Below are 21451 nucleotides of genomic sequence, written 5' to 3' on the forward strand. Positions count from 1 at the left end.
TTCAAGTACCCTCAACTTCAGGATAAAACACCCATTTAAGTTTTTTTCCTAATCATACATTTAACTCACAAGAGTATTGCTATTATAGTTTTAAAATGTCATTTATTCCCTTCCCTTCTTCCACTAAGCTTAACGGTGTACTTTATCTCTTTTTAAAGGAACTGTGATTTTATTCCTATTTAAGCTGATGCACTAAACACTGAAAGTCATTCTGTATTTGAAAAACAGCATGTGGTCTCCACTGAATAAATATATGCTTTTCTGTTTCTATAATGGATCACATTTTAAAAATGTGAAATTGCTTTGGGTTTCTTAAAACATTAACTATAACCCAAAGGGAAGCAGGAAACAAAACCTCACATTACATTATTTTAAAATAATCTCTTTAGTAATATAACAGCTCACAGAAGCCAAGAGTCCATTCTTTTTCTACTTCACTAAAATGCTTCAGCAAGACTGCTTCACCCATTTTTCAATTAGGTGAATTTTCTCTGAATAAAAATGCAAAGAATTTTAAATCAACTTTTAGCTTTGCTTCCCATAAGGAAGAACATCGCCAAACACCTCCAACATCAAGAGGCGAAACACCTATTTTTAGCCATAGAAAGCCCAAAACTAAAAGAAAGGTCAAGAGCAACGTTTAAGTATTAAGACTACCTGGAAACCCTAACTAACTTCATCTCTACAACGTTTTATTATTAAATTAAGAAAATGGGTGGGCCAGATGAAAGCTGGGTGTGTGTGTGTGCCTCCTTGGCCTTCCTATAGAAACAAAAGAAATTATTACACACAGTGTGCAGCTTATGTTTGTGCACGGAAAAGTTGAAGTTTAACAGAACCGGTGGGCACCAGATTACGAGGAATCCGCTCTAACGCCGACAGTTCCCCGTTACCGACATTTTCTCGCGAGCGACAAGCAAGCGAATATAATGGAAAATATTGCACAAGAAGTCAGCATTAGGCCGGGGGATTAAGTAAAGCCCCTCTGCACAGTGGAAGAGAGGATGGATGGATGGATCGACAGGGGCGTGGGGGGGGGGTTTCAGACAACCGGACACACCCGACTGCCTTTTAGTTTTTGTTTCTTAAAAGAAACGAAGGCACCGCCATTTCCAGAAGGCGAAGTAGAAGGATGTTACGGAAATAACTTTCCGCCAAACGCGAGAGTTTAAAAAGTCAACTCATTCCGTTTCTTTTGAATCTCAATCTAATCCTTTTTTGTCCCTCCTTCTCCGTCTCCCACCGTTTAGCGGCAACATAATGGATACCAGGCGATTTGGCCTTCCGCGCTTTTTGTAGGACCAAAAAAAAAAAAAAAAAATCTGAACCGAGTTCTGAAAAAAGCCGCCCGAAAGAAAAGCCATCCCAGCCCTTCAAAGGGGGAGGTAGCTCTCAGCTCCTCCGCAATGTGCGGGTGGGCCTTGGGTTTGTCTCCCTTTGCGAAAGAAGCCGAGGGGTGAATGAGAGAAGCCAGCGGCCTGCTTGGAAGTCTGAGGAGCCAGTCAGGGGTGTGGGGAAAAATCCCTTCAGGGCTCGTAATACACACCTGCCTAGCCCGTTGCAGCGCGTCTTTAAAAGCATCATTGACTGCCCCGCCACCTCCTCCGCCTCCGCCGGGTGCTCCCGAAGAAGGAGGGGGCACCGTAGAATAATCCGACATGTCTCCTTCCACTACTTCCTACCGTCCTACCAGCCTGCCAAGAAAGAAAGAAAATGGCGGCGGGCGGGAGCCTTTCACATTCTTGCGTCGCATCGTGTTTCGCGAGAGGAGGAGGGGAGGCCACTAATACCCTCGCGAGAAGCCTAGGCAAAAGTCGCGAGACTTTGAGCAGAGCAAACCGAGATGATGAAGGAGGGAAGGAAGGTTTCCCTTCCCCCCTCCCCCACCCTCAAGCTAACTCTCGCGAGATAAGAATCTTAGGATGCAGGAGGTAGAATACTCTAGAGCTTTCTAGGGTGTGAAAAGAAAGGAGGGGTGTGTGTGTGTTGTAGATCGTTAAACGGATATGCGAAGGGAGGCGCGCGCAGGATTTCTTCCTGGGTTAGATAAAACGGAGGGCGTATCTCGCGATAGTTGGTTAAGTAATCTCTCTCTCTCTCTCTCTCCCCCCCTCCCCCCCCAGCGTACTTTCAATCGACATATTTGGACAGTTGGGAAAGGGACTGATTTGTGGTACTGTACTTGCTGTCGCCTGTCAGGGAGCGTCTGTCGTGGTGGCGACAACCTGCCGGCTAGCGAGTGAGTCTCTCTCAGGATGGGTAAATCTGAGGGGATGTCTGTAGTGGAGCCTTTGATTCTCGAAGGCACAGAAAAAGCAACGGGGTTGATTCCTGATGGGGGTGTACTGAGGCGAAGCGAAACCCTCTAAAATGCCGCCTATCCGCTTCGGCGAAAAGCGTATCTAACCTATCTCGTATAGGTTTCTTCTTAAAACGATATAACAATATTTGAATAATACGATATAACATAATAAATAATCGAAACGATATAACAATATTTGAATATAACACTTGTATTCAAATACATTTCAACGATAGAATAAGTTTACCTTCAAAAGAAGGCGCTTCTACACAAGCGTTCTCTTAATCGATGTACGTAGAGTATTAAAATCTATAAAGTCTGTGGCTCTGCGAGGGTCAAAACTCTGATGCGAATTTTGCTGTGCAGTAATGGGAACATGAATTAAGCTTTATCGCTGAGGAGGCGTTAATAAAATGATAAAAGTTGGAGGGGGGGTTCCATGTGCAAAAATCCACGGTAGGTACGGTGAATTTTCAAATTCATTATGGCCATTTCCCATTGTAATAGTTAGTAGGGTGTAATTAGTAGATGCATGAAAAAAAAAACGGAGCTTGCTTCCCACAAAATGGACTACTGGGATTATTAGAAAATTATTTCTATATTTTGTCAACTATATTAGCGTTTCTGCACAATTTCTTCTTCTGTTTATATTTCTGGGTAAAATTTTTACTGCAAGGTTTAAAGACTAGCTGCAGCAATACTCTACACGATCTCACTGTTTTCATAATTTGATCTTTCATTTTTTGTAGCTTTTGATTGAAATGGTACTTGGTGGTATAGTTCATGTAAGGTAGAGGTTAATTGGCCTAGCAAACATCACTTGTTCTTCATTGTCCTCTTCAGTAATTAAGTTTTCATGGTGGAATTGCATTTCAAATTTGATAGGCTACATGTTGCCAATATTATTTTTTTGTTGAAAGGTTTTGTTGGATAAAAAAAGATAATGGTGGTCATCCAAATCAGATAAGGAAACATTTATTCATGTTCTGTTCTTATTGAAAATGTCAGTTGCAGCACAGGTTGATACCAGAATTAGGTACTGTCCTTGTGATTTTTTTGTTTCCAAGAAAAACTGATAAAATCACCATTAAAAAAGAGATGCTCAAATAATTTATAATGGTTTTTCTTGGGATACTGGCCTGATACCATATCTCATTTGAAGCACTTCAGATTACTAATAGTAAAAAAAAAATCCCCCAAAAGAGAATAGTTAATAAAAATGTGAAGTCATTGACTTGGGTTGAAATCCTGTAGTATTTAACTACTGCACATCATTAATTTATGAGATTAATATGAGAAGGAAAAAACAATTATTACCAGTCTTAATTATTTGGGGGGGAATAAAATTTAGCATCAAATACTTTGATGCAATAATTCTGTAGTATAGTATTTTTGCTATGAGTTTACAGCTAAAAAAAAACATTTTTAGATAACAGTATCTATATTTGTACAGGTTGTCAGTGACATCTAGTGGTCATAGCTTTTCTGCCTGGAAAATAATAAGCCTGGGTGTTAAAATCTTTTTGAAATCTAGTTTCATTTTTTGATGACTTCATAGACAAGGAGACATGGAGTTTTCCTGGTAATAAAATGGAAGTAGTATTCATTGCTTTTTTTCAGGAAAGTGTCCTAATGTAGCCTACAAGTGTGCTACTTCCTGACAAAACTCCCATCCAAATACAACCAGGCATTTCCTACTAAATTTGTTAATGAACCTTTTAAAACTTTTGAATGCTTGCTGCATTTTATATTATGCAGCTTTTAAGAGCAGTTTGCTTTGGTGAAGAAGCTGCAATACAGCTTGCATATTAAGAGCTATACCGCATCATTCCTTGTAATGATCTCTTTATTTCAAAAAATGCAGGAGATAATCTTTGAGGAAAGAAATTCTATATAAAATTTCCTGATTTTGTGTAGCAATCACTTGGGACTAGGCAAATATTTAAGATTTGTTGTTTAAGATTGTGGCTTTGTGGGTTTTGTTAAGATTGTGTTTAAGATTGTGGCTTTGTGGGTTTTTTTCCTTCAGTTTGTGGAAGTTAAATAGCTAGCAATTCACTAAGCAATCTTTTTCTCATTTGTAAGACAAAAACTTAGAGTGATTAGAGTATCAATATTAATTATCTAACCTATCGTTTTGAATATGTCATGGACTTAACAGACATTCCTAATGTGGAATATGTGGGTAGATTTCATGGTGTCCATGAAAAAGAATTATATCCTTATTTCACTAATCTGAAATTGAGTTTTTCATTCAATAAAATAGGCAGCAGAGAAACTTAAGGCTTCTAGAATGCAAAAAACATTTGTTAAGTCATATTATGTTATGTCACTATCAAAAACTGTAATAACCTTAAATAGAGTATTGTCTTGTTATTGATTTAATGAATTAATAAAGAAGCAGTATGTTGCATATTTGTTATTTTTAATATACTAATACTTGAACATAATCAGTTTTTGTTATATATGTGTGTGTGTATACATATATGTGTGTATATACAAGTTTCAAGCTGTTGAATCCAGCTGTTATTGAACAGTACAAGGGAGTTGGTTCGCTTTTAACTTTAGCAGTATGAGTCATACTCTAATGTGTTAGTGGAGAAAAGACTGAGCATATCTGGCATGGATACTTGGAAACATACTCCACCCCCCTGGAATACAACACATGTCCACATCTGAAATGCACACAGGTCCTTTTTTGGTAAAGTATTGTTACTATGAATTTTCTTCCACTCTGCTTGGAACTCATCTCTTCCCTCCCTCCACAGATTATTACCACCAACAGCTTTGTGGAAAGGGTCCCAGAAGGGAGAAGAAGGAAAGCAAGCAACAACTACTTTCTAAATCTTCTTAGCTATACTCTCTACTTCTTTCTTCTCCACATTTCTGTTATCCTCAATTGCCCTGAGGGAAACATCCTAGAAATTTAATTTCTTTTAAAATAATATTCATTGTATTTACAGTTAGTTAAATTGTTTGTGAATTGCTTTGGGATTTTTTTAAAAAAAATAGGATATTAAAATTGTAGTGACAAAGTTTCTTCTGTACATATCATACCATACCATACCATTCTATTATATTATCATTGGAATGTTTGGGGGACATTCAACAGGAAAGGAACTACTTGAGAATATACTGGTCTCAGTATATTCCTCAGGTCTTCTCCTGATACAGTTCATGGGAAGTGAGAACTCTTGGGAAGCACTCTGTACAAGTACATCTTAAATGAGCAAATTCTATTTGGAATAAGCAGTCTTGCAGGGCCCAAGCTATAAAGGATTTCAAAGGCTATAACTAGCACTCTGGAAACGAACCGGCAATAAAGAAAACCTACAATATTGATATTACATAACAATATAGATTTGTTTCATTTAATATCCAGCCCATTGCATTTTGTTACAATTGGATGTTTTTTTTTAAGGATAGTACTATGTACAGCACATTATATAGTTTTCTAGCGAGGTGACAAAGATATAGGTGACTCTTGTCTGCCCCTTCTCCAAGAGTATTCATGTTAGCACACAGATTAAAGTAGACAAAGGCTTAAATATGCTATTCCAAAAGTGGGTGAGAGAACAGAAACGCTCCTAGATTGTATACCAGCTGTTTTAAGAGGAGAATGACTACATCCATAGTTAAGATGGAATTGTCCTAGGTTCAGTTGACTTTTCAATCCACAGACTCTCTACTTTGATAGGGTTAAATCTTACTCTGTTTCTTCAAGTTTCTTGCATACTCCTGATAAGACCTTCTGACACATTTTGACAGTCTGGAACTGAGAGAGTTAACCTAGATTTCTCAGAATATTAATTATACCAAACCCCATTTGTTGGGTTATCTCCCAGTGACTATATGTAAATGTTAAATGGGAAAGAGATTTAATCTTGTGTCATCTCGTGTACTGGTAGTCCTCAAATTACAACCATTCATTTAGTGAATATTCAAAGTTATAACGACACTGAAAGAAGTAACTTTTTCACACTTGCCACTGTATTGTGGCCGGCCAGCGGCCAGCAAAGCTGGCAGCAGATTTGGACAGTGAGGAGGTTGGGGAGGAACGTGGGCCAGTCCTGGAGTCTGGGAAAGGCTTGGACGATGGCTCTGAGTCGGAGGCAGAGTGGGGGCCAAGGCCAACTGGTAGTTCTTTACTGCCTCTGGAGTCTGACATCAGCGAGTCAGAGGAACAGCGTGATCCTGTTCCCACTGTACGCGTGTGCAGAGCTGCCAGGAGACAGGAACAATTAAGGAAACAGGGTCGACTTGGGAATAAGGCTTGGAGATAATTGGCCCCTCCCATAAAACATAAAAGAGAAGCGAGCAGGATGTGAGCTTTTGCAGGAAGCAATTAGTTCATCTGGCCAATTCAAGATTTGAAACATGTCTGTGCCAAGTTGGCCTTGCCCTACGTTTAAAAATTAGCTCTTTGACAGGTGGGTGTTGATAACCTTCCTCTGAAAGATTGTTTATCAAGCCTTGAGGACTGTAAATGAAAGTAATTTACAGCCATATGAATTAAAGATGTTTGCCAGGATTAAGTTTGTGCTGTTTAATTTCTAAGGAAGCCTAGGTCAGAACACAATGTTGCAGCATCTTCTTGGCCACGTGATCAAAATTTGGGCACTTGGCAAGTGGCATGTATTTATGGCTGTTGCAGTGTCCCAGGGTCATTTGTTCACCTTTTATGAGGTGAACCTTTTAGAAGTTTTTCTAGCAAGCAAAGTCAACAGGGAAGCCAGATTCACATACTAATTTTCCAACTTTGGAAAGAAAGATTGTAAAATGGAGCAAAATTCACTTAAGTACTGTCTTGCTTAACAGTGGAAATTTTGGGATTAATTATCATAAGTCAAGGACTTATGTCAATGGAAGTATCCACTCAGGAAGAAATCGATTTGCCATGGAACAATGCCTCTAATTTTTGTTTTGTATCCAGAAACATACCAAGACTTCATTATAATAGGGTAGACTACCCCTTCCTCCAGATCTCTTAGTAGTTGCTAGCTTACCAAAAAAAAAAAAAAAAGTTTTTGAGTGGATGATAGTTGTCCAATATAACTTGGTCCTTGATCAGACCCATAAGGATGCTAGACTCAGTATCCTTTTAGAAATATTAGCATCTCTTTCTCCCAAAATGATGCATTCACAATGACCCTTGGTATCTTATTTTTGGCCTTAATTACACTAGATATAAATGAGAATTGTCTTTGACAAACTTTTAAGATAATATTACAATATCCAGCTAGCAATAAAAATATTTCTAAAAGTTTAAATGGTTCTTCCTTTACTGAGTCTGGCATACTTGAAGGGCTTTACAACAATCTTGAGAGCCTTGTTGTTCTTCTATTAGATGAGAATTGGATTCTGAATTGTGGCCCCTAGACCACAGCTACAGATCCTTGAAATACCTCCTATCTACAGAACAAGTTGTTGAGCCATTATTACAGCATAGACAGCAAGTAAATACATAAATCATGAGCTTATAGAATGTTATGATGTAGTAGTCCAGCATTTTGGTCATGGTTGCCTCAACTTGATTAGCCCTATAGGCAGCTTTCTAATTCACTACCCAGTATGAAGTATTTAGACTGGCAAGCCAACAGAGTTTCCTACAGATTTGGACCTTTTTGTTCTGACCTTTTTGAATGAAGGAACAGTCAGTTGGGCTATTCTCTCACACTAAATGTGCCATCCTGGACAACTATAACAATTTTATGCAGAAATTTAGAACTGCCTTTGACAATTCCATTCAACAAATCAAAAGTTACTTTCACAATTTTATTCAAGAACAAGCAGCCTTTCAGGATTTGAAACATGTCTTGTCTCAGACTACTGTCTTGATCCCAGCTGCGACATTGTGGAAACTGATACTTCAAACTCTTTTGATTGCTAGTTTTTTTCAGACTTCAGCAGAGGATAAGTATCTGTTGCCTTGTACATCTTATTCTAGACTTCTCCCAGCTGGGTGGGATTATGATGTTTGTGATAAGGACTAGCTATCAATAAAAGCCATGTTCCAACAATGGAGGCATATCTTAAAAGGAGTGGTTCATCCAATGTAGGAATCCTAAGAATTTGAAATACTTGCAGAAGGGTCATACTCTTACTTAGCATCAGGTTGGGTAGGTGCAATTTTTCTCTGGTTTTAACGTCTACATTCTTTATATTTCTAATTTGCAGAATGAATAGTCAGGTAATCTATGATACAAGCCTCCTGAATGATCCATGTCCGGTTCCTTCTGTCACAATCTTGAAATCAGACAATTTTGCTACTCTTAAAATGGCGCTCCCAAGATGTCTCTTAAAACAATAGGACCCATATATCAGAGTTCAGATGGGTGACTTCAAGAGAGTCACAATTTGATTTCAGTTTCCAATCTGCTGTTGCTGACTGCAATTCCTCTAATGCTGATACATATGCACACCCATACCTCTACCAATATCCTCCATTTCACAGCTTGCCATTTTGCTTCTTGAGGGAGTACGTTTATGTGGGTTTTCCCATATCTTATCTTGCAACCCTGCAAGAGGTGCTTGCAGATAGTTAATGATCTTGGTGACATGCAAGCATAGCTGCTGTCTCACAAAGCACATCATTCTGGAGCATACCTGATTGTCTAATTCTGGCATATACATAGCTTGTCCCTGTAAGAGCTGAGATGGCACAGTTGTTAGAATGCAACTGCAGGCTGCTTCAGCTGACTGCTAGCTATAGTTCGGCAGTTCAAATCTCACTGTCTCAAGGTTGACTCAGCCTTCCATCCTTCCAAGGTTGGTAAAATTGAGGACCCAGTTGTGGGGGCAATAAGCTGACTTTGTATAAATATACAAAAGGATGAAGGCTATTGCTGAGCACATTGTAAACCGCCCTGAGTCTTCGGAGAAGGGCGGCATATAAATCAAATAAAAAAAAAAAAATGAGAACCCAGATTGTTGGGGGCAATATGCTGACTCTGTAAACCGCTTAGAGAGGGCTGTGAAAGCACCATGAAGCTGTAAATACGTCTTAAGTGCTATTGCTAGTGCTATTGCCCACTGACAATTATTATTTCTCATGCATTTTTAAATAAATTGAATTAAGGGTTGTATATTCAATGTAGGAAGACAAATATTCTAAGTTAAAAATTTATAATTCCTTTGTGTATTTTCTGAAATCTTTTTAAACTGACCACCTTTCACTCTTAGTCCCATAAGGAATTTTTTACTACTGGTAGAATCAACAGTTTTATTTTAAATATTAAGAAATGGTTTCCTGTAGCACATTTTTTTACAATAAATATATAAAACAAACCTGTATCTGTAATTTACCATCCACACAATACTAAATGGCTACAAAATTCCACAATTAAGGTTTTAAAAAAATATTTGCATATGAAGTTAGTCAGTGAACAGTTAAATGTACAAAGATAGAACACGGCAGAGTTTTGGCAGTAGCTAGCTTGGGAAATGACGTGTTATAACATTTGCTGTTCTAGAAAGAGCAGAGACACGTAGTGTAATTGGGAGTGCTCTGGGTGGCAGTGTTTTTACCAGTTCAATCTTTGTACAAAGTGATCAAGGAGAAGGAGAAGGTGGCAAGTCTTCTGGCTGCTTAATAGAACTATAGTTCTTGTTAATTTTTTTTAGGAACATTGCATAGCTGAGATACAGAACTCATAAACAAAAGAAAGCATACTTTTTAAACATTGATATGGGGAAGGATTACTATTCTGTTCTTGGAATTGAAAAAGGAGCATCTGATGAAGACATCAAGAAAGCATACCGAAAACAAGCCCTTAAATGGCATCCAGATAAGAATAAATCTCCCCATGCAGAAGAAAAATTCAAAGAGATTGCAGAAGCCTATGAGGTATTGAGTGATCCAAAAAAAAGAGAAATTTATGATCAGTTTGGAGAAGAAGGTAATATAATTTCTGTAGTTTCATTTTAGCTATTAATAGAAATAACATTTATGCTGAATATAATTAATTCAAATCAAGAGGAAATGAGCATTTGGCTGTAAGAACTTAATCTGAGAATTTAGCTAAATTTATATTTCAGTACCTATACGCTCATTACATTTGCAAGTCCTGCTTATGAAATTTGTAATTGATTTTCTATTATGCACAGTAAAATTCTTAATTTCGGTTGCAAGAACTTCAGGAATATTAAGCTGCTTTTGGCTGTGATAGTTGCTGAATTGGTTTATTTTGTCCTATCTTTACAGTAACAAAAATTAAAATGTATACATTATTTTTGTTAAAATAAGATTGAAATAGAATGATGGTATTTCTGAACCAGAGTCCAGGTATCCAGATTGGAATCTAGTCTAAAAAGGAAAGAATTTGCCTGATGTCATGAAAATACCAGGACAAGTTTTCAACTTCCTTTCTAGCTATTAATGTATCAAGGGAATGAGACCTAGTTTTTAGAATTCAGCTACTGCCTTTATCTTTCAAAATCTAATTTAAGATTTGGAAATAGCTTTTCTTCTGCTAATTAAGTTGTTTTTGTTCTGTTAATGAAGTTGCTATTTACATTATAGTCCTGTGTTCTCTCAATGAGATAGAAATATTCATATATTGAATATGATGGACTGAAAACATAAGAGTTAAAATGCATCAGTATTTAATAATTATTTTAGAAACTTGTTTTTTTCATAAATGCATATGATTATGTAGAAATTCAAATTAAGTAGTAATTTATAATTTAAGTATTGCCTCCCTGTATTCTTGGGAAATTTATAAAACCTTGATATGCTGATAGAGACTTATTTTTAAAATTATGAGTCAGTGTTCCTAATACCTTTATGTATAGCATTAGGGACAATTATCTAATGAGTTAATTTAGTCAGAGTTTAAAATTGACTGTTGTTCAGATCATGGATAGACTGTATCTATTACTCCTTTTAATTAGACATGGGATTGATATGTTTTGAGCACAATCAATCCATTATCTATTTTAGGAAGCATCATTCTGCCAAGTACATGGTATAGTTTATCAAACCTGGCATCCTTTACTTAGTTCTACATCTTTAGTTGCTAAGGCTTAGTAAATAAACACTCCATTCACAAACAGTGCATATAATAAGCAGGAAGAGTGCCAATAATGCATACTTAAGCCATACTTCAGAATGCATGTTTTAAACCTTTTTGACACATTATTTGCTGCACTATTCAAACATGGTAAAACCAGCAGAAAAGATAGTTGTTATTATATTAACCATAATGTACAATAATATACAAAGAGGCAGCCAAACTATCTTTTGTCAAAATTGATCTCATATCGTAGGTTATTGAAAAGAGAAAAAAAAGCATGTGATCAACAGTTATATCAGCCTCTGAAATACTTGGTGTAGTGATCAGGTATAACTTATGCTAAAGTAGTTTGCAAGGCAGTAAACTCACTGCTTCAAGAAATACTTTTACTCAAAATTTGTATCAGAGATTATTAATTCATATACAGGTAGTCCTTGACTTAACAATCACAATTGAGCTCAAACTTTCCATTGCTAAAAAAGGCAGTTGTTAAGTGTCCCACTTTATCACTTTTTTGCCAGAGTTGTTAAGCAAATCACTTCAGTTGGTGAGTGAATCATGTGGTTGTTAAGCAAACCTGGCTTTCCCCATTGCTTGTCAGAAGTCAGTTGAGAAGGTTAAAAATGGTGATAACACCAGGAGAGTGTAACTGTCATAAATACATGTCATTTGTCAATGCCCAAATTTTGATCTCGTGGCTGTGGGGATGCTGCAATGGTCATAATTGTGAAGACTAGTCACTTTTTTCAGTGCCATTGTAACTTTGAATGGTCACTAAACAAATGGCTGTAAGTCGGAGACAATTGATATTGAATTTTCTCTCTCTTCAAAATTAAAGTTTTATGATTCTGACACCAGAAAATGAGGTATAAATGTACTAAGATTTTATTTCATAGTTTGCCTGGATTAAAATATTTAGAATATTTATAATCATATTTTTATAAATAAATACTTATTAAAAATATGGCAGAAACTAGTCTTTGAAAAATCCACCACAAAGTAAATAAAGAAAAGTTCATATGTTTTGAACCTTTTAGCATTGGGATGGATCCAGATTTAGTCATATTTAGACTAAACCCATGAAGAAGATTAGGCTTAAATCAATTGGACTTAAATTAAGTCTTCTTTATTTCATGTTCCTGTTCTAAATAAACATCAAATAATATTGGTAATTTGAACTTGTTTATAATTTAGATAGCCCTATGGGTTCATAGGGCTATCTATCTCAGCGTAAGCTGAGTTCACGCATGATGATATGTCTTCATTTATTTTAAATAATGATATGTAAACTAAACCATAATGGTGTGCATCACATAGGATGCTGAGTAATAAGCCATGATTTATATACTTGATTTATATCATGGTAAAGTAAAATCGAACAAAAGATAGATTAACACAATGTGTGAATCAATTTTTTTCTTGATATTCTGAAAGTCTAATTTCATAACCAAAGTGAATGCATGTGCGTGCATGTGTGCAGGAAACTCAAAGACCAGCTGGCCGGTGCGCATGCGTGAGCCAGCCACCTTGTCTTCTGGTTTTCAGTGCATGTGTGTCGGCCAGCTGGTCTTCACGCATGCTGGAGCGCCAGAAACCTGAAGACCAGGTGGCCGGCGCACACATGTGCATCAGCCAGCTGGTCTTCGGGTTTCTGGTTCTTCGGCATGCGCGAAGACCAGATGGCCTGTGCGCATGTGTGCACCAGAAACCAGAAGAAGAACTGGCGACAGCATGCATGCCCACAGAGAGGGTCTTGCATGCCACTTCTGACACATGTGCAATAGGTTCACCATCACGGGTATAGGACATTCACTATTGTAAATTTTAAAAATTCTCCAAATTATATCAGAAAGATGGATGGTTAATAAGTTGCTTCAATATAAAAGAAAAATATTTAACAGACTTCGTTAGATGCCTATTTTTTCCCCAGAGATTTGTAAGCTAAGTTTTCTGAGGAGAAATGTTTGTCTCCTGTCTAGTCTCACATATGTGCAAATTTTAAATTCTACAGAATCCAAATTCTCTCAATATGGAAATGTTTGGATTTCAGTAAATAATTTGTAAAAGAAAAAGAATACAATGACTGCTCAATAATGTTATCCCAAAGAATTAGGCGCTACCATTTTGAATGACAATAGGAAAATGGTGCCAGTGAAAACCAGTGTTCCCTCAAGGGCTCTCTTAGTATACACCAGAGTTCATATTACACCATGTGTGTGTCTAAAAGAACATTTAAAAATATCAAGCAGACATCAATAGTAATTATCCACTAGTTAAAAAAAGAACATTTTGGAAGCTAGTAAGCTTTCTGCTAAATTAATGTTTTCTGATCATTCATATCTACTATGGCAATTATTGGTTTGAGATATACAGAACATGTAACTTATTAAGAATGCGTTTTTAAAAAAAGATTGCAGAGTTAACATACCTTTTATCCAAATCATCTATTTAAGCAATATAAAGATCTAGCAAAAAGATGAGAAATTGGTTAAATTTAGGAAGGATGTGTAGGTGAAATTATTCACAGAATGTAGGTGGGTGTCATAATGTAGGAAGATAAGCAAGCTTAAAATAATTGAAGTAACTGTTCGTGTAAGTGTAGTAGCATAACTTTGTAAAATCTCCTTATAAAACTTGCTGGTTTGCAATACATCAATGTTTTGTGGACTCCTTTCCACAATAATTTTATTTCTAAAATTCAGTTGGATTTACTTCCAATAAATATGGATAACAGTAAATCTGTTTGTATATTTGATGAGCAGCCCAATCTTTTATATTCATTCAGAGATGTAATTTCTTTGTGGATTAAACACAGAGATTCAGAATTCCTTAAGACATTGCAACTTAGTCAGTGAAAGAATAACTATGACCCACTCAACTGTATTTTATGTTTGATCATATTTAAAGCATTTCTCTCACTATTTCAAGACTTAATCAGTTTCCCCAAAAATAAGACCTAACCAGAAAATGAGTCCTAGCATGATTTTTCAGGATGCTCGTAATATAAGCCCAACCCCAAAATAACCCCCCGTTAAGATTGGCAGCCAGATGGATGCATTTAGTACCATATTTTCCCCAAAATAAGACCTAACCAGAAAGTAAGACCTAATGCATCTTTTGGAGCAAAAATTAATATAAGAGCTGGTCTTATTTTCGGGGAAACACGGTATTTCCTTGCCTTTCTCCCACATTCCCGAGCAGTTATGTATGCATATAATTGGTCTTTTGCAGGACAGGACAAGATAAGATAAGGACTGTAAACTAAAAGTTTATATGAGTTGTTAAAATTCTACAGGACTCTGTGTTTGCTGTAAAACTAACATGGAACTAATTCTGGGTTTTTATGTTGGTTTACGTAGAAATTGTACTATGTTCATTAGAGTTTACCCTAGCTATATAAACAAGGGTATAATTGTTACAAGTTCTCCCCATCTGATGTCACAGAATCACAAATTATTTTTTCTCAAACTGATAAAAGACAAAATATTCCCTCAAGTAAAAGGACAGAGTCATCTGCCCCCCTCATCTTGCCATTCTGATTTCCTATTTTCTGGATTACAGCCCAATATTGTTTTGTTAGCAAATATAATTATTTCAGCTAGTTATTATTTCTTACGCTTCTGTATTTGGTAGGTTTGAAAGGAGGGTCTGGTGGACCAGATGGTCAAGGAGGTTCTTTCCGTTATTCTTTTCATGGAGACCCACATGCTACATTTGCAGCATTTTTTGGTGGCGCAAATCCTTTTGAAATGTTCTTTGGTAGAAGAATGCCTAGTGGCAGGGACACCGAAGATATGGAAGTGGATGGCGATCCATTTGGTTCCTTTACTACTTTTAGTGTGAATGGATTTCCAAGAGAAAGAAACACAGTTGGTAATCAAGCCCGTCGTAAACAAGATCCTCCTGTTATTCATGAACTGAAAGTATCATTGGAAGAGATTTATCAAGGCTGTACAAAAAGAATGAGAATTTCCCGAAAAAGGCTCAATCCAGATGGTAGAAGTGTCAGAACAGAAGATAAAATCCTTACGATTGATATTAAGAGAGGATGGAAAGAAGGTACCAAAATTACATTCCCCAAAGAGGGCGATGAAACACCCAACACCATCCCAGCTGATATTGTGTTTGTTATTAAAGATAAATTACATCCTCATTTCAAGAGAGATGGTTCAAATATAATCTACCCTGTCAAGATTAGTTTACGGGAGGTAAGTACTCTTTTAAGTTTAACATCGGATTTTTAATACTTTATACAATTTGTATTTATATTGTTTTATAGAAGGGACACGGTGGTTCAGTGGCTAAGACTCTGATTGATCAGAAAGGTCGGCAGTTCGGCGGTTTGAATCTCTAGCACTGCATAACGGAGTGAACTCCCATTACTTGCCCCAGCTTCTGCCAACCAGGAATTTGAAAGCATGTAAAAATGCAAGTAGAAAAATAGGGACCACCTTGGTGGGAAGGTAACAGTGTTCCATGCACCTTTGGCATTTAGTCATGCCAGCCTCATGACCACGTGTCGTCAGACAGTGCTGGCTCTTCATCTTAGAAACGGAGATGAGCACCACCCCCTAGTGTTGGGAACGACTCGCACATATGTACAAGGGGAACATTTATACTGTTTTATATTTGTAGTTGAGTTAAACTGGACATAGATCAATGTTCTTTAAGAATACAGGACTTCGTGTAAGTAGTTTACATGTTAGATAGCTTAATGTGGAAATATGACATGTAAATTTAGAATTTAATATGGTAAATAATATAGTTTGTAGCATTTTATCCTTCTCCCACAAAGTTAACTCCGTTCTTGTTAGCTGTCTATTCAGTGAATTGTTTACCTCTGAACCCTGTCTTGCTTTTTCCTCACTGCAATTGTACACATAAATCATCCAACTTTGTGCCAGTTTTTTGGGCTGCTTTTGCTTGCATTTTGCATTTTTATGGGATTTGCAAAACTAGGGTGTGGTGTTGTACTACAACAGTGTTTAGTAAATGTGTTGTCCTTAAATATTTCCCAAATAGAAATGCAAACAGTCTATTATGAAGTAAAATAATCAGAATGCCGGTAGAAGGAAATGAATCATCAAGTATTAGAAATGTTTTTCCTAATCACAAAAAAAACAATAACACTATGGGGAGAACAAAGGAACAGCATTCTGCTTGTGTGAGCAGCTCTATGCTGATCTGCCATGGTATTTTCATTGATTTCAAATATATTTTATCACAACATTAATATAATGTTGATATAATTATATTTATATGGCAACCAAAGTTGTCTCCAAGCAAGATGGGCAGCACATGTTTAATAAATAATAAACAAATAAATAATGGACTCTATATTGTCAGTTCAAAAAAATAATAAATAATAAATTGTTAGTTTTCAGTCACCAGATACAGAATAATAATATAATAAAAGTATATCCTAAAACATATATAGTATTTAAAAAGATACCAAGGCCATCAAATTATCCAATATAAGCCCATTATAAATGTTTTGAAATATTTTTTTAAAATTTATATAGAATTCTATCCCATCAGTAAAACATGAACAGGAAGTATGCTGTATTGGTACTTTTTTATTGTGAGCATGCAAACTAGATGACTAGATTTAGGAGATACATCCACTGTAATAATCAATTGTCTTATAAAGTTAGCAGCATTCACATTTAGTTACCCTTAATGCACAAATCAGAATATTCTATTAGAGCACTGTTTTATGTTCACAAGGAGGCTGTTTCAAAGGAACAGCACTTTACATGAAGAACAATATTGCTAACAAGCCTTGGCCTTCCTGACCTCCCTAACATGAGACAATGCTAATAGTTTTTCAAGGATAGGTCAAACTGGGTAGACTAATGTGGTCCTGCAAGTAAATATGCATGTAGGGATTTATAGATTAACATGATTAACACTGCAACTTTAAAATTACATCCATAAGTTTGATGGCAACCAATGCAGAGCTTGCAGTATAGGTATAATGTGCTCCCTTAGCAGACCCTGGTATACACATGGGCTAATGCTCTGGGAGTTTCTCTGAGATCCCACAATTTCTCTGTAATTTTCCCACAAATAGTAAGATTGGTCTGGGTGCTAATTGTTCAATACCTGTAGCTTCAAGGTTGTTATGTGTATCTTTTCACGAGACATTAACAATCTCTTAGATCCAGGAAACGCCTCCCTCCCTGGGCTGCTAGAAGGAGCCAGGAAGGGCAGGAATTCAGCCCACAGGTAGCAAATAACATCTTAGAGAACATTATTTATTTACATCTATATTGTGATTTTTAAAAAGGTGAGTGTTCCATCTCTAGAATATTCTTGCACAGCAAGAATAACTCTGACCACAGAATATTGTCTTCTTTTGTCAGAACACCTGTTCACGATCAAAATGGATATTTCAAGGTTAGAACAGTCCAACACTTCTTGCAATCAATTGCATTCCAAGGCTATATACAGGATATTCCTATTAAATGGGATACATATAGCTGCCACTTCTGTTACATTAATCAAAATGTAAGAAGTGGAAATTCATGTCATGTGCACAGAATATACCTTTGAAAGAAAAGATATTGTTGGCAATGTTCCTGTCTCCTCTCTTTACATTTATGCATTCTTTGCACATTTTGTTAAATGATAAAGTACAAATGGTATTTATATCCTGAACTGTTCAACTGTTTGGTGGCAACTCTCCACTTATAAAAAAAGATACAACATAGTGGCATTTGCATTTGAATTAATTATACTGTCATTTAAAAATATAATTATTTATCTTTATGGAGGATATATAGTATATTAGAAGCCTGACAAAATAACAAATATGCTGCTCTTAATTGTTTCAATTTACTATTTTCCAGGCTTTATGTGGCACCTCAATCAATGTACCAACTATAGAAGGCCGAACAATACCTATGACAATAAATGAAGTTGTTAAGCCTGGAATGAGAAGAAGAATAATAGGATATGGTTTACCATTTCCTAAAAATCATGAGCAACGAGGTGACTTAATTATAGAATTTGAAGTAATTTTTCCAGATAATATAGCTCCAGCCTCAAAAGAAGTACTCAGGAGAAATCTTCCTGTATCATAAGAAACATATGTCAGTGAACTGTTCCGAATAGACACTGAACATCAAGGACTTTCAGGTTTATGCTGCAAAAGTGCAGTCTATAACTGTTGAACTTTCCTTTTGTGTGCGCAGGTAGGGAAGTGAATTATGCAGTGTTGCATGAGAATTGGAGTACAAAGACTTGCAACTAAGTATAAGGCTAATATTACTTACCGTGTGTTGGATCTTCCTTTACAAAACACTTTATCCAGTATTTCGTGTCCATGTAATCATGGGTAAAAAGGGAACACCTCTGTCCGTGTATTTCTAATAAAGTGCATAATTTGCAAAGCACTTTAGTTCAGATAATCCTGATTATCTGTGTGTGTTAAAATATTACAGTATTAGAATTCATTATATGAATCTATGTAACATTTGCAATATTTATTTTATGTATATACTCTAAGCTGCATTACCTTTTGCACAGCAGCAAGAAAGTAACATTACTTAAAATGTTTATGAGCCCAAAGAAGAAGTGGGTTTTACATTATTGTACCAGTCTGTGAATTCCTTTACTCCATTATTCTGGTGGTAAATATAGTGACCTAATAGAAAATAAAATTTGATGGCCTACTGTTTTTGGCCTAATAGATTTCCAGGTAGAAATTGTTGTGAAAAGGCATTAATGCTCTCTGGAACTTATATTTCATGAGGTGGCATACTTATAAGCATCAACTGAATAATTAGCCTAATTCAGTTAAGATTGCAATCTTTCTCAAGTTTAGTATTCTTGCAAATTCTGTAAACTGTAAGTTGAACCTGAAGTTTTTATGAGTACATAATGAATTATTGTAAGAAAAAGCAAGGAAACTTTATTTTTGCAAAGACATACACATCCCAACTAGTATTCTTGGGCAGTAGACAAACAGTATTAAATTTAAGACAACACCTACTTGTTTTGTAATATGGTCAAATGGAAACATTCATGAAATTATTTATCTTTGTTTACAATAAAGCTTCATTTTATTAAGTCAAAATGTGCTAGATAGCACTTTTAAGTGACAGGATGTTTAACAATTATGTAAAAAGTTAATGATGCCAGTTTTCTAAAACTAGCATATTAAAATCCAAAACAGCTGCAGTAATTGATGGTGGGAGGACACACTTTAAAAATGACTCCTGAATGAATGGGAAATTTTTTAATGGGATTTAGTACAAAGGCTGTAAACTGACAAGATGTGCAATCTTAAACCAGGGCTATGGAAAGCATTTGAAAGAGGTATTTCACAAAGCACATTAAAATGAATGAAGGATCAGTCTTCAAAGTATTAAAACAGTTGTCTGCTCTGCAAATCTCATAGCTTCTTCAGAAACTCTTCCCAGTTGTCTGCATGCTCATACACAGAACATTTTTGCTGGGACACCTGCATGTGGAGTAAGCAAAGACTGCTTTCAAACCAGTTGCATGTGCCTTGCAAAGGACATGATTACTTTAATGCTTTGAAGCAAAATGCTAAAATGCTCTGCAAAGAACCTCTTGAGCACCTTATAACATCCCTTTCTGGAACTAGAAAGAATCTATGAAGCAAGTTTTAATGACTAAAAATGAGAACAAGAAAACTACTTTTTCTTTGTGCATATTGTAAATGTATTTAAATATACTTTATGATAATGTATTGCATTTCATATTTTTAAACATTAAACTATTATTTCTAACTTTTCCCCCTCCAATTGTCAATTTGATGCATGAGAGCAAATGGAAATGGTATTTGACATTTGAAGCATAACATGTATCTGCAGTATGGAGATCATAATGCACTATACCAGTGTTTCTCAATTCTGGGAATTCTGGGAGTTGGAGTCCAGACATCTGCAAGCTGCCAAGATTGAGAAACACTGCTCTATTCTGTTATTAAGAATAAATCCCAATGAAACCTATGGTATTAACAAGATAGGAAATTTCAAGATTGTATATTAAATGAACGGGTTTATACATAATAAGACCGTTTTTATGTTTCCTGTTTTGTTGCATAAGTCAGTTGTATTTACACATACTATACTACAGTATAATCCATGGTTTGCAAACTACAGTGGTTGTGTTCACGCAACATGGTATAGAAAACTTTTTTCTAGGTGTAAATTCATTAATATATTTTAATATTAAGAGACTGTGTAACTATCAAAGTGACCATTTGATATTCCCACAGTCATCTGATCTAAATAAATGGTAGTGTTTTGTGGCAGTAGAATTTATATGGTAAGTGTATATTCTATAACGAGCTCCTGGTTTGTCCTGAATATAATGCCTACTTTTTTATTTATTGCATTTAAATCCTGTCCTTCCTCATGCCTTAATTACCTCCTGATCAGACTATTCTAACACCCTTTTCATAGAGTTGTTCTTGAAAAACTTTAAGAAGCTGCTGCTGGATTAGAATGCAGCAGCCTCAGTACCATTGGGCAAACAATGGTGCACCCACATAACACGACTGCCACATGAGCCTGCAAATTCTTGGGTGCAATTCAAGGTGTGGTTGTCATCTTTAAAGCCCTAGATGACCTGGGATTACATTACTTGCAGGTCTGCCTCTCCCCAGTGGTTTTTGCCTATCTCATCAGATCTGGCAGCATGAGTATACCCTAGTCTTAGGTGAGGTAATGGTGACTTGATCTTACAAGTTTGATTAATGAATAAAAATGATAAAGATTTTATTAAAATGAAAAACTGTTGAATGAAAAACTGCAATGATGCAAAATAACTAGCAGAAATAAACAAAACACATGAAAATTTTTTGAATTCTCTAAAATGTACAGTTCCGGGAATGGAATGTTCCACAGAACATTGGAATATTCAATGTTTCTTTTAGACCATACCGATCCAGCTATTGCTGGGAAGATCAATACTGATTAAATCAAGAAAGGCTAGATCAGTATAATTCAGAAAGAAAAATAGAACATTCCAATGTTTCCCAAAATATTTTTGGAAGGCTTTAAGAGCTGTAGCCAAGGAAACATTAAAACATTGTTTGCTAAGTTTAATACATCCAAAACTTACATATTTCTTGAAAGTCACAGTGAAACCCATGAATAAA

General features: G+C 36.0%; 2 protein-coding genes across 12 annotated transcripts in view; one reads left to right on the plus strand and one right to left on the minus strand.

Annotated features, from left to right (window-relative positions):
* The window catches only part of FUBP1 (far upstream element binding protein 1), a 30845-nt gene extending 28785 nt beyond the window's left edge, over positions 1-2060 (minus strand). For 2 of the 6 annotated variants that reach the window (XR_015733132.1, XM_087889858.1), the window contains exon 1: positions 1547-1960. Coding sequence is in view for 5 of the 6 variants with exons in the window: in XM_087889858.1 (XP_087745984.1) it covers positions 1547-1660 (114 nt within the window). In the remaining variant the exon portion in view is untranslated. Of the gene's footprint in view, positions 1-1546 lie in introns of all 6 variants that reach the window. The other 4 variants (XM_034437046.3, XM_034437045.3, XM_034437043.3 and 1 more) reach the window with 3 other exon arrangements.
* On the plus strand, positions 1897-20079 carry DNAJB4 (DnaJ heat shock protein family (Hsp40) member B4). Of its 6 annotated transcripts, none has more exons than XM_087889861.1 (4): positions 1897-5003; positions 9926-10200; positions 14950-15524; positions 18168-20079. In XM_087889861.1, the coding sequence occupies exons 2-4, from the start codon at positions 9990-9992 to the stop codon at positions 18399-18401; spliced, it is 1020 nt and encodes a 339-aa protein (XP_087745987.1). In that variant the 5' UTR covers positions 1897-5003; positions 9926-9989; the 3' UTR covers positions 18402-20079. The 6 variants fall into 6 exon arrangements, with proteins under 6 accessions (XP_087745987.1, XP_034292938.1, XP_034292940.1 ...); XM_034437047.3 differs by having other exon boundaries at positions 1944-2239; XM_034437049.3 differs by having other exon boundaries at positions 1949-2239; positions 10030-10200.
* Positions 20080-21451: the final 1372 nt, after the last annotated feature.

Source organism: Pantherophis guttatus, chromosome 3 (genome assembly GCF_059756535.1).
Source record: "Pantherophis guttatus breed Tessera chromosome 3, ASM5975653v1, whole genome shotgun sequence".
Taxonomy (NCBI): Eukaryota; Metazoa; Chordata; class Lepidosauria; order Squamata; family Colubridae; genus Pantherophis; species Pantherophis guttatus.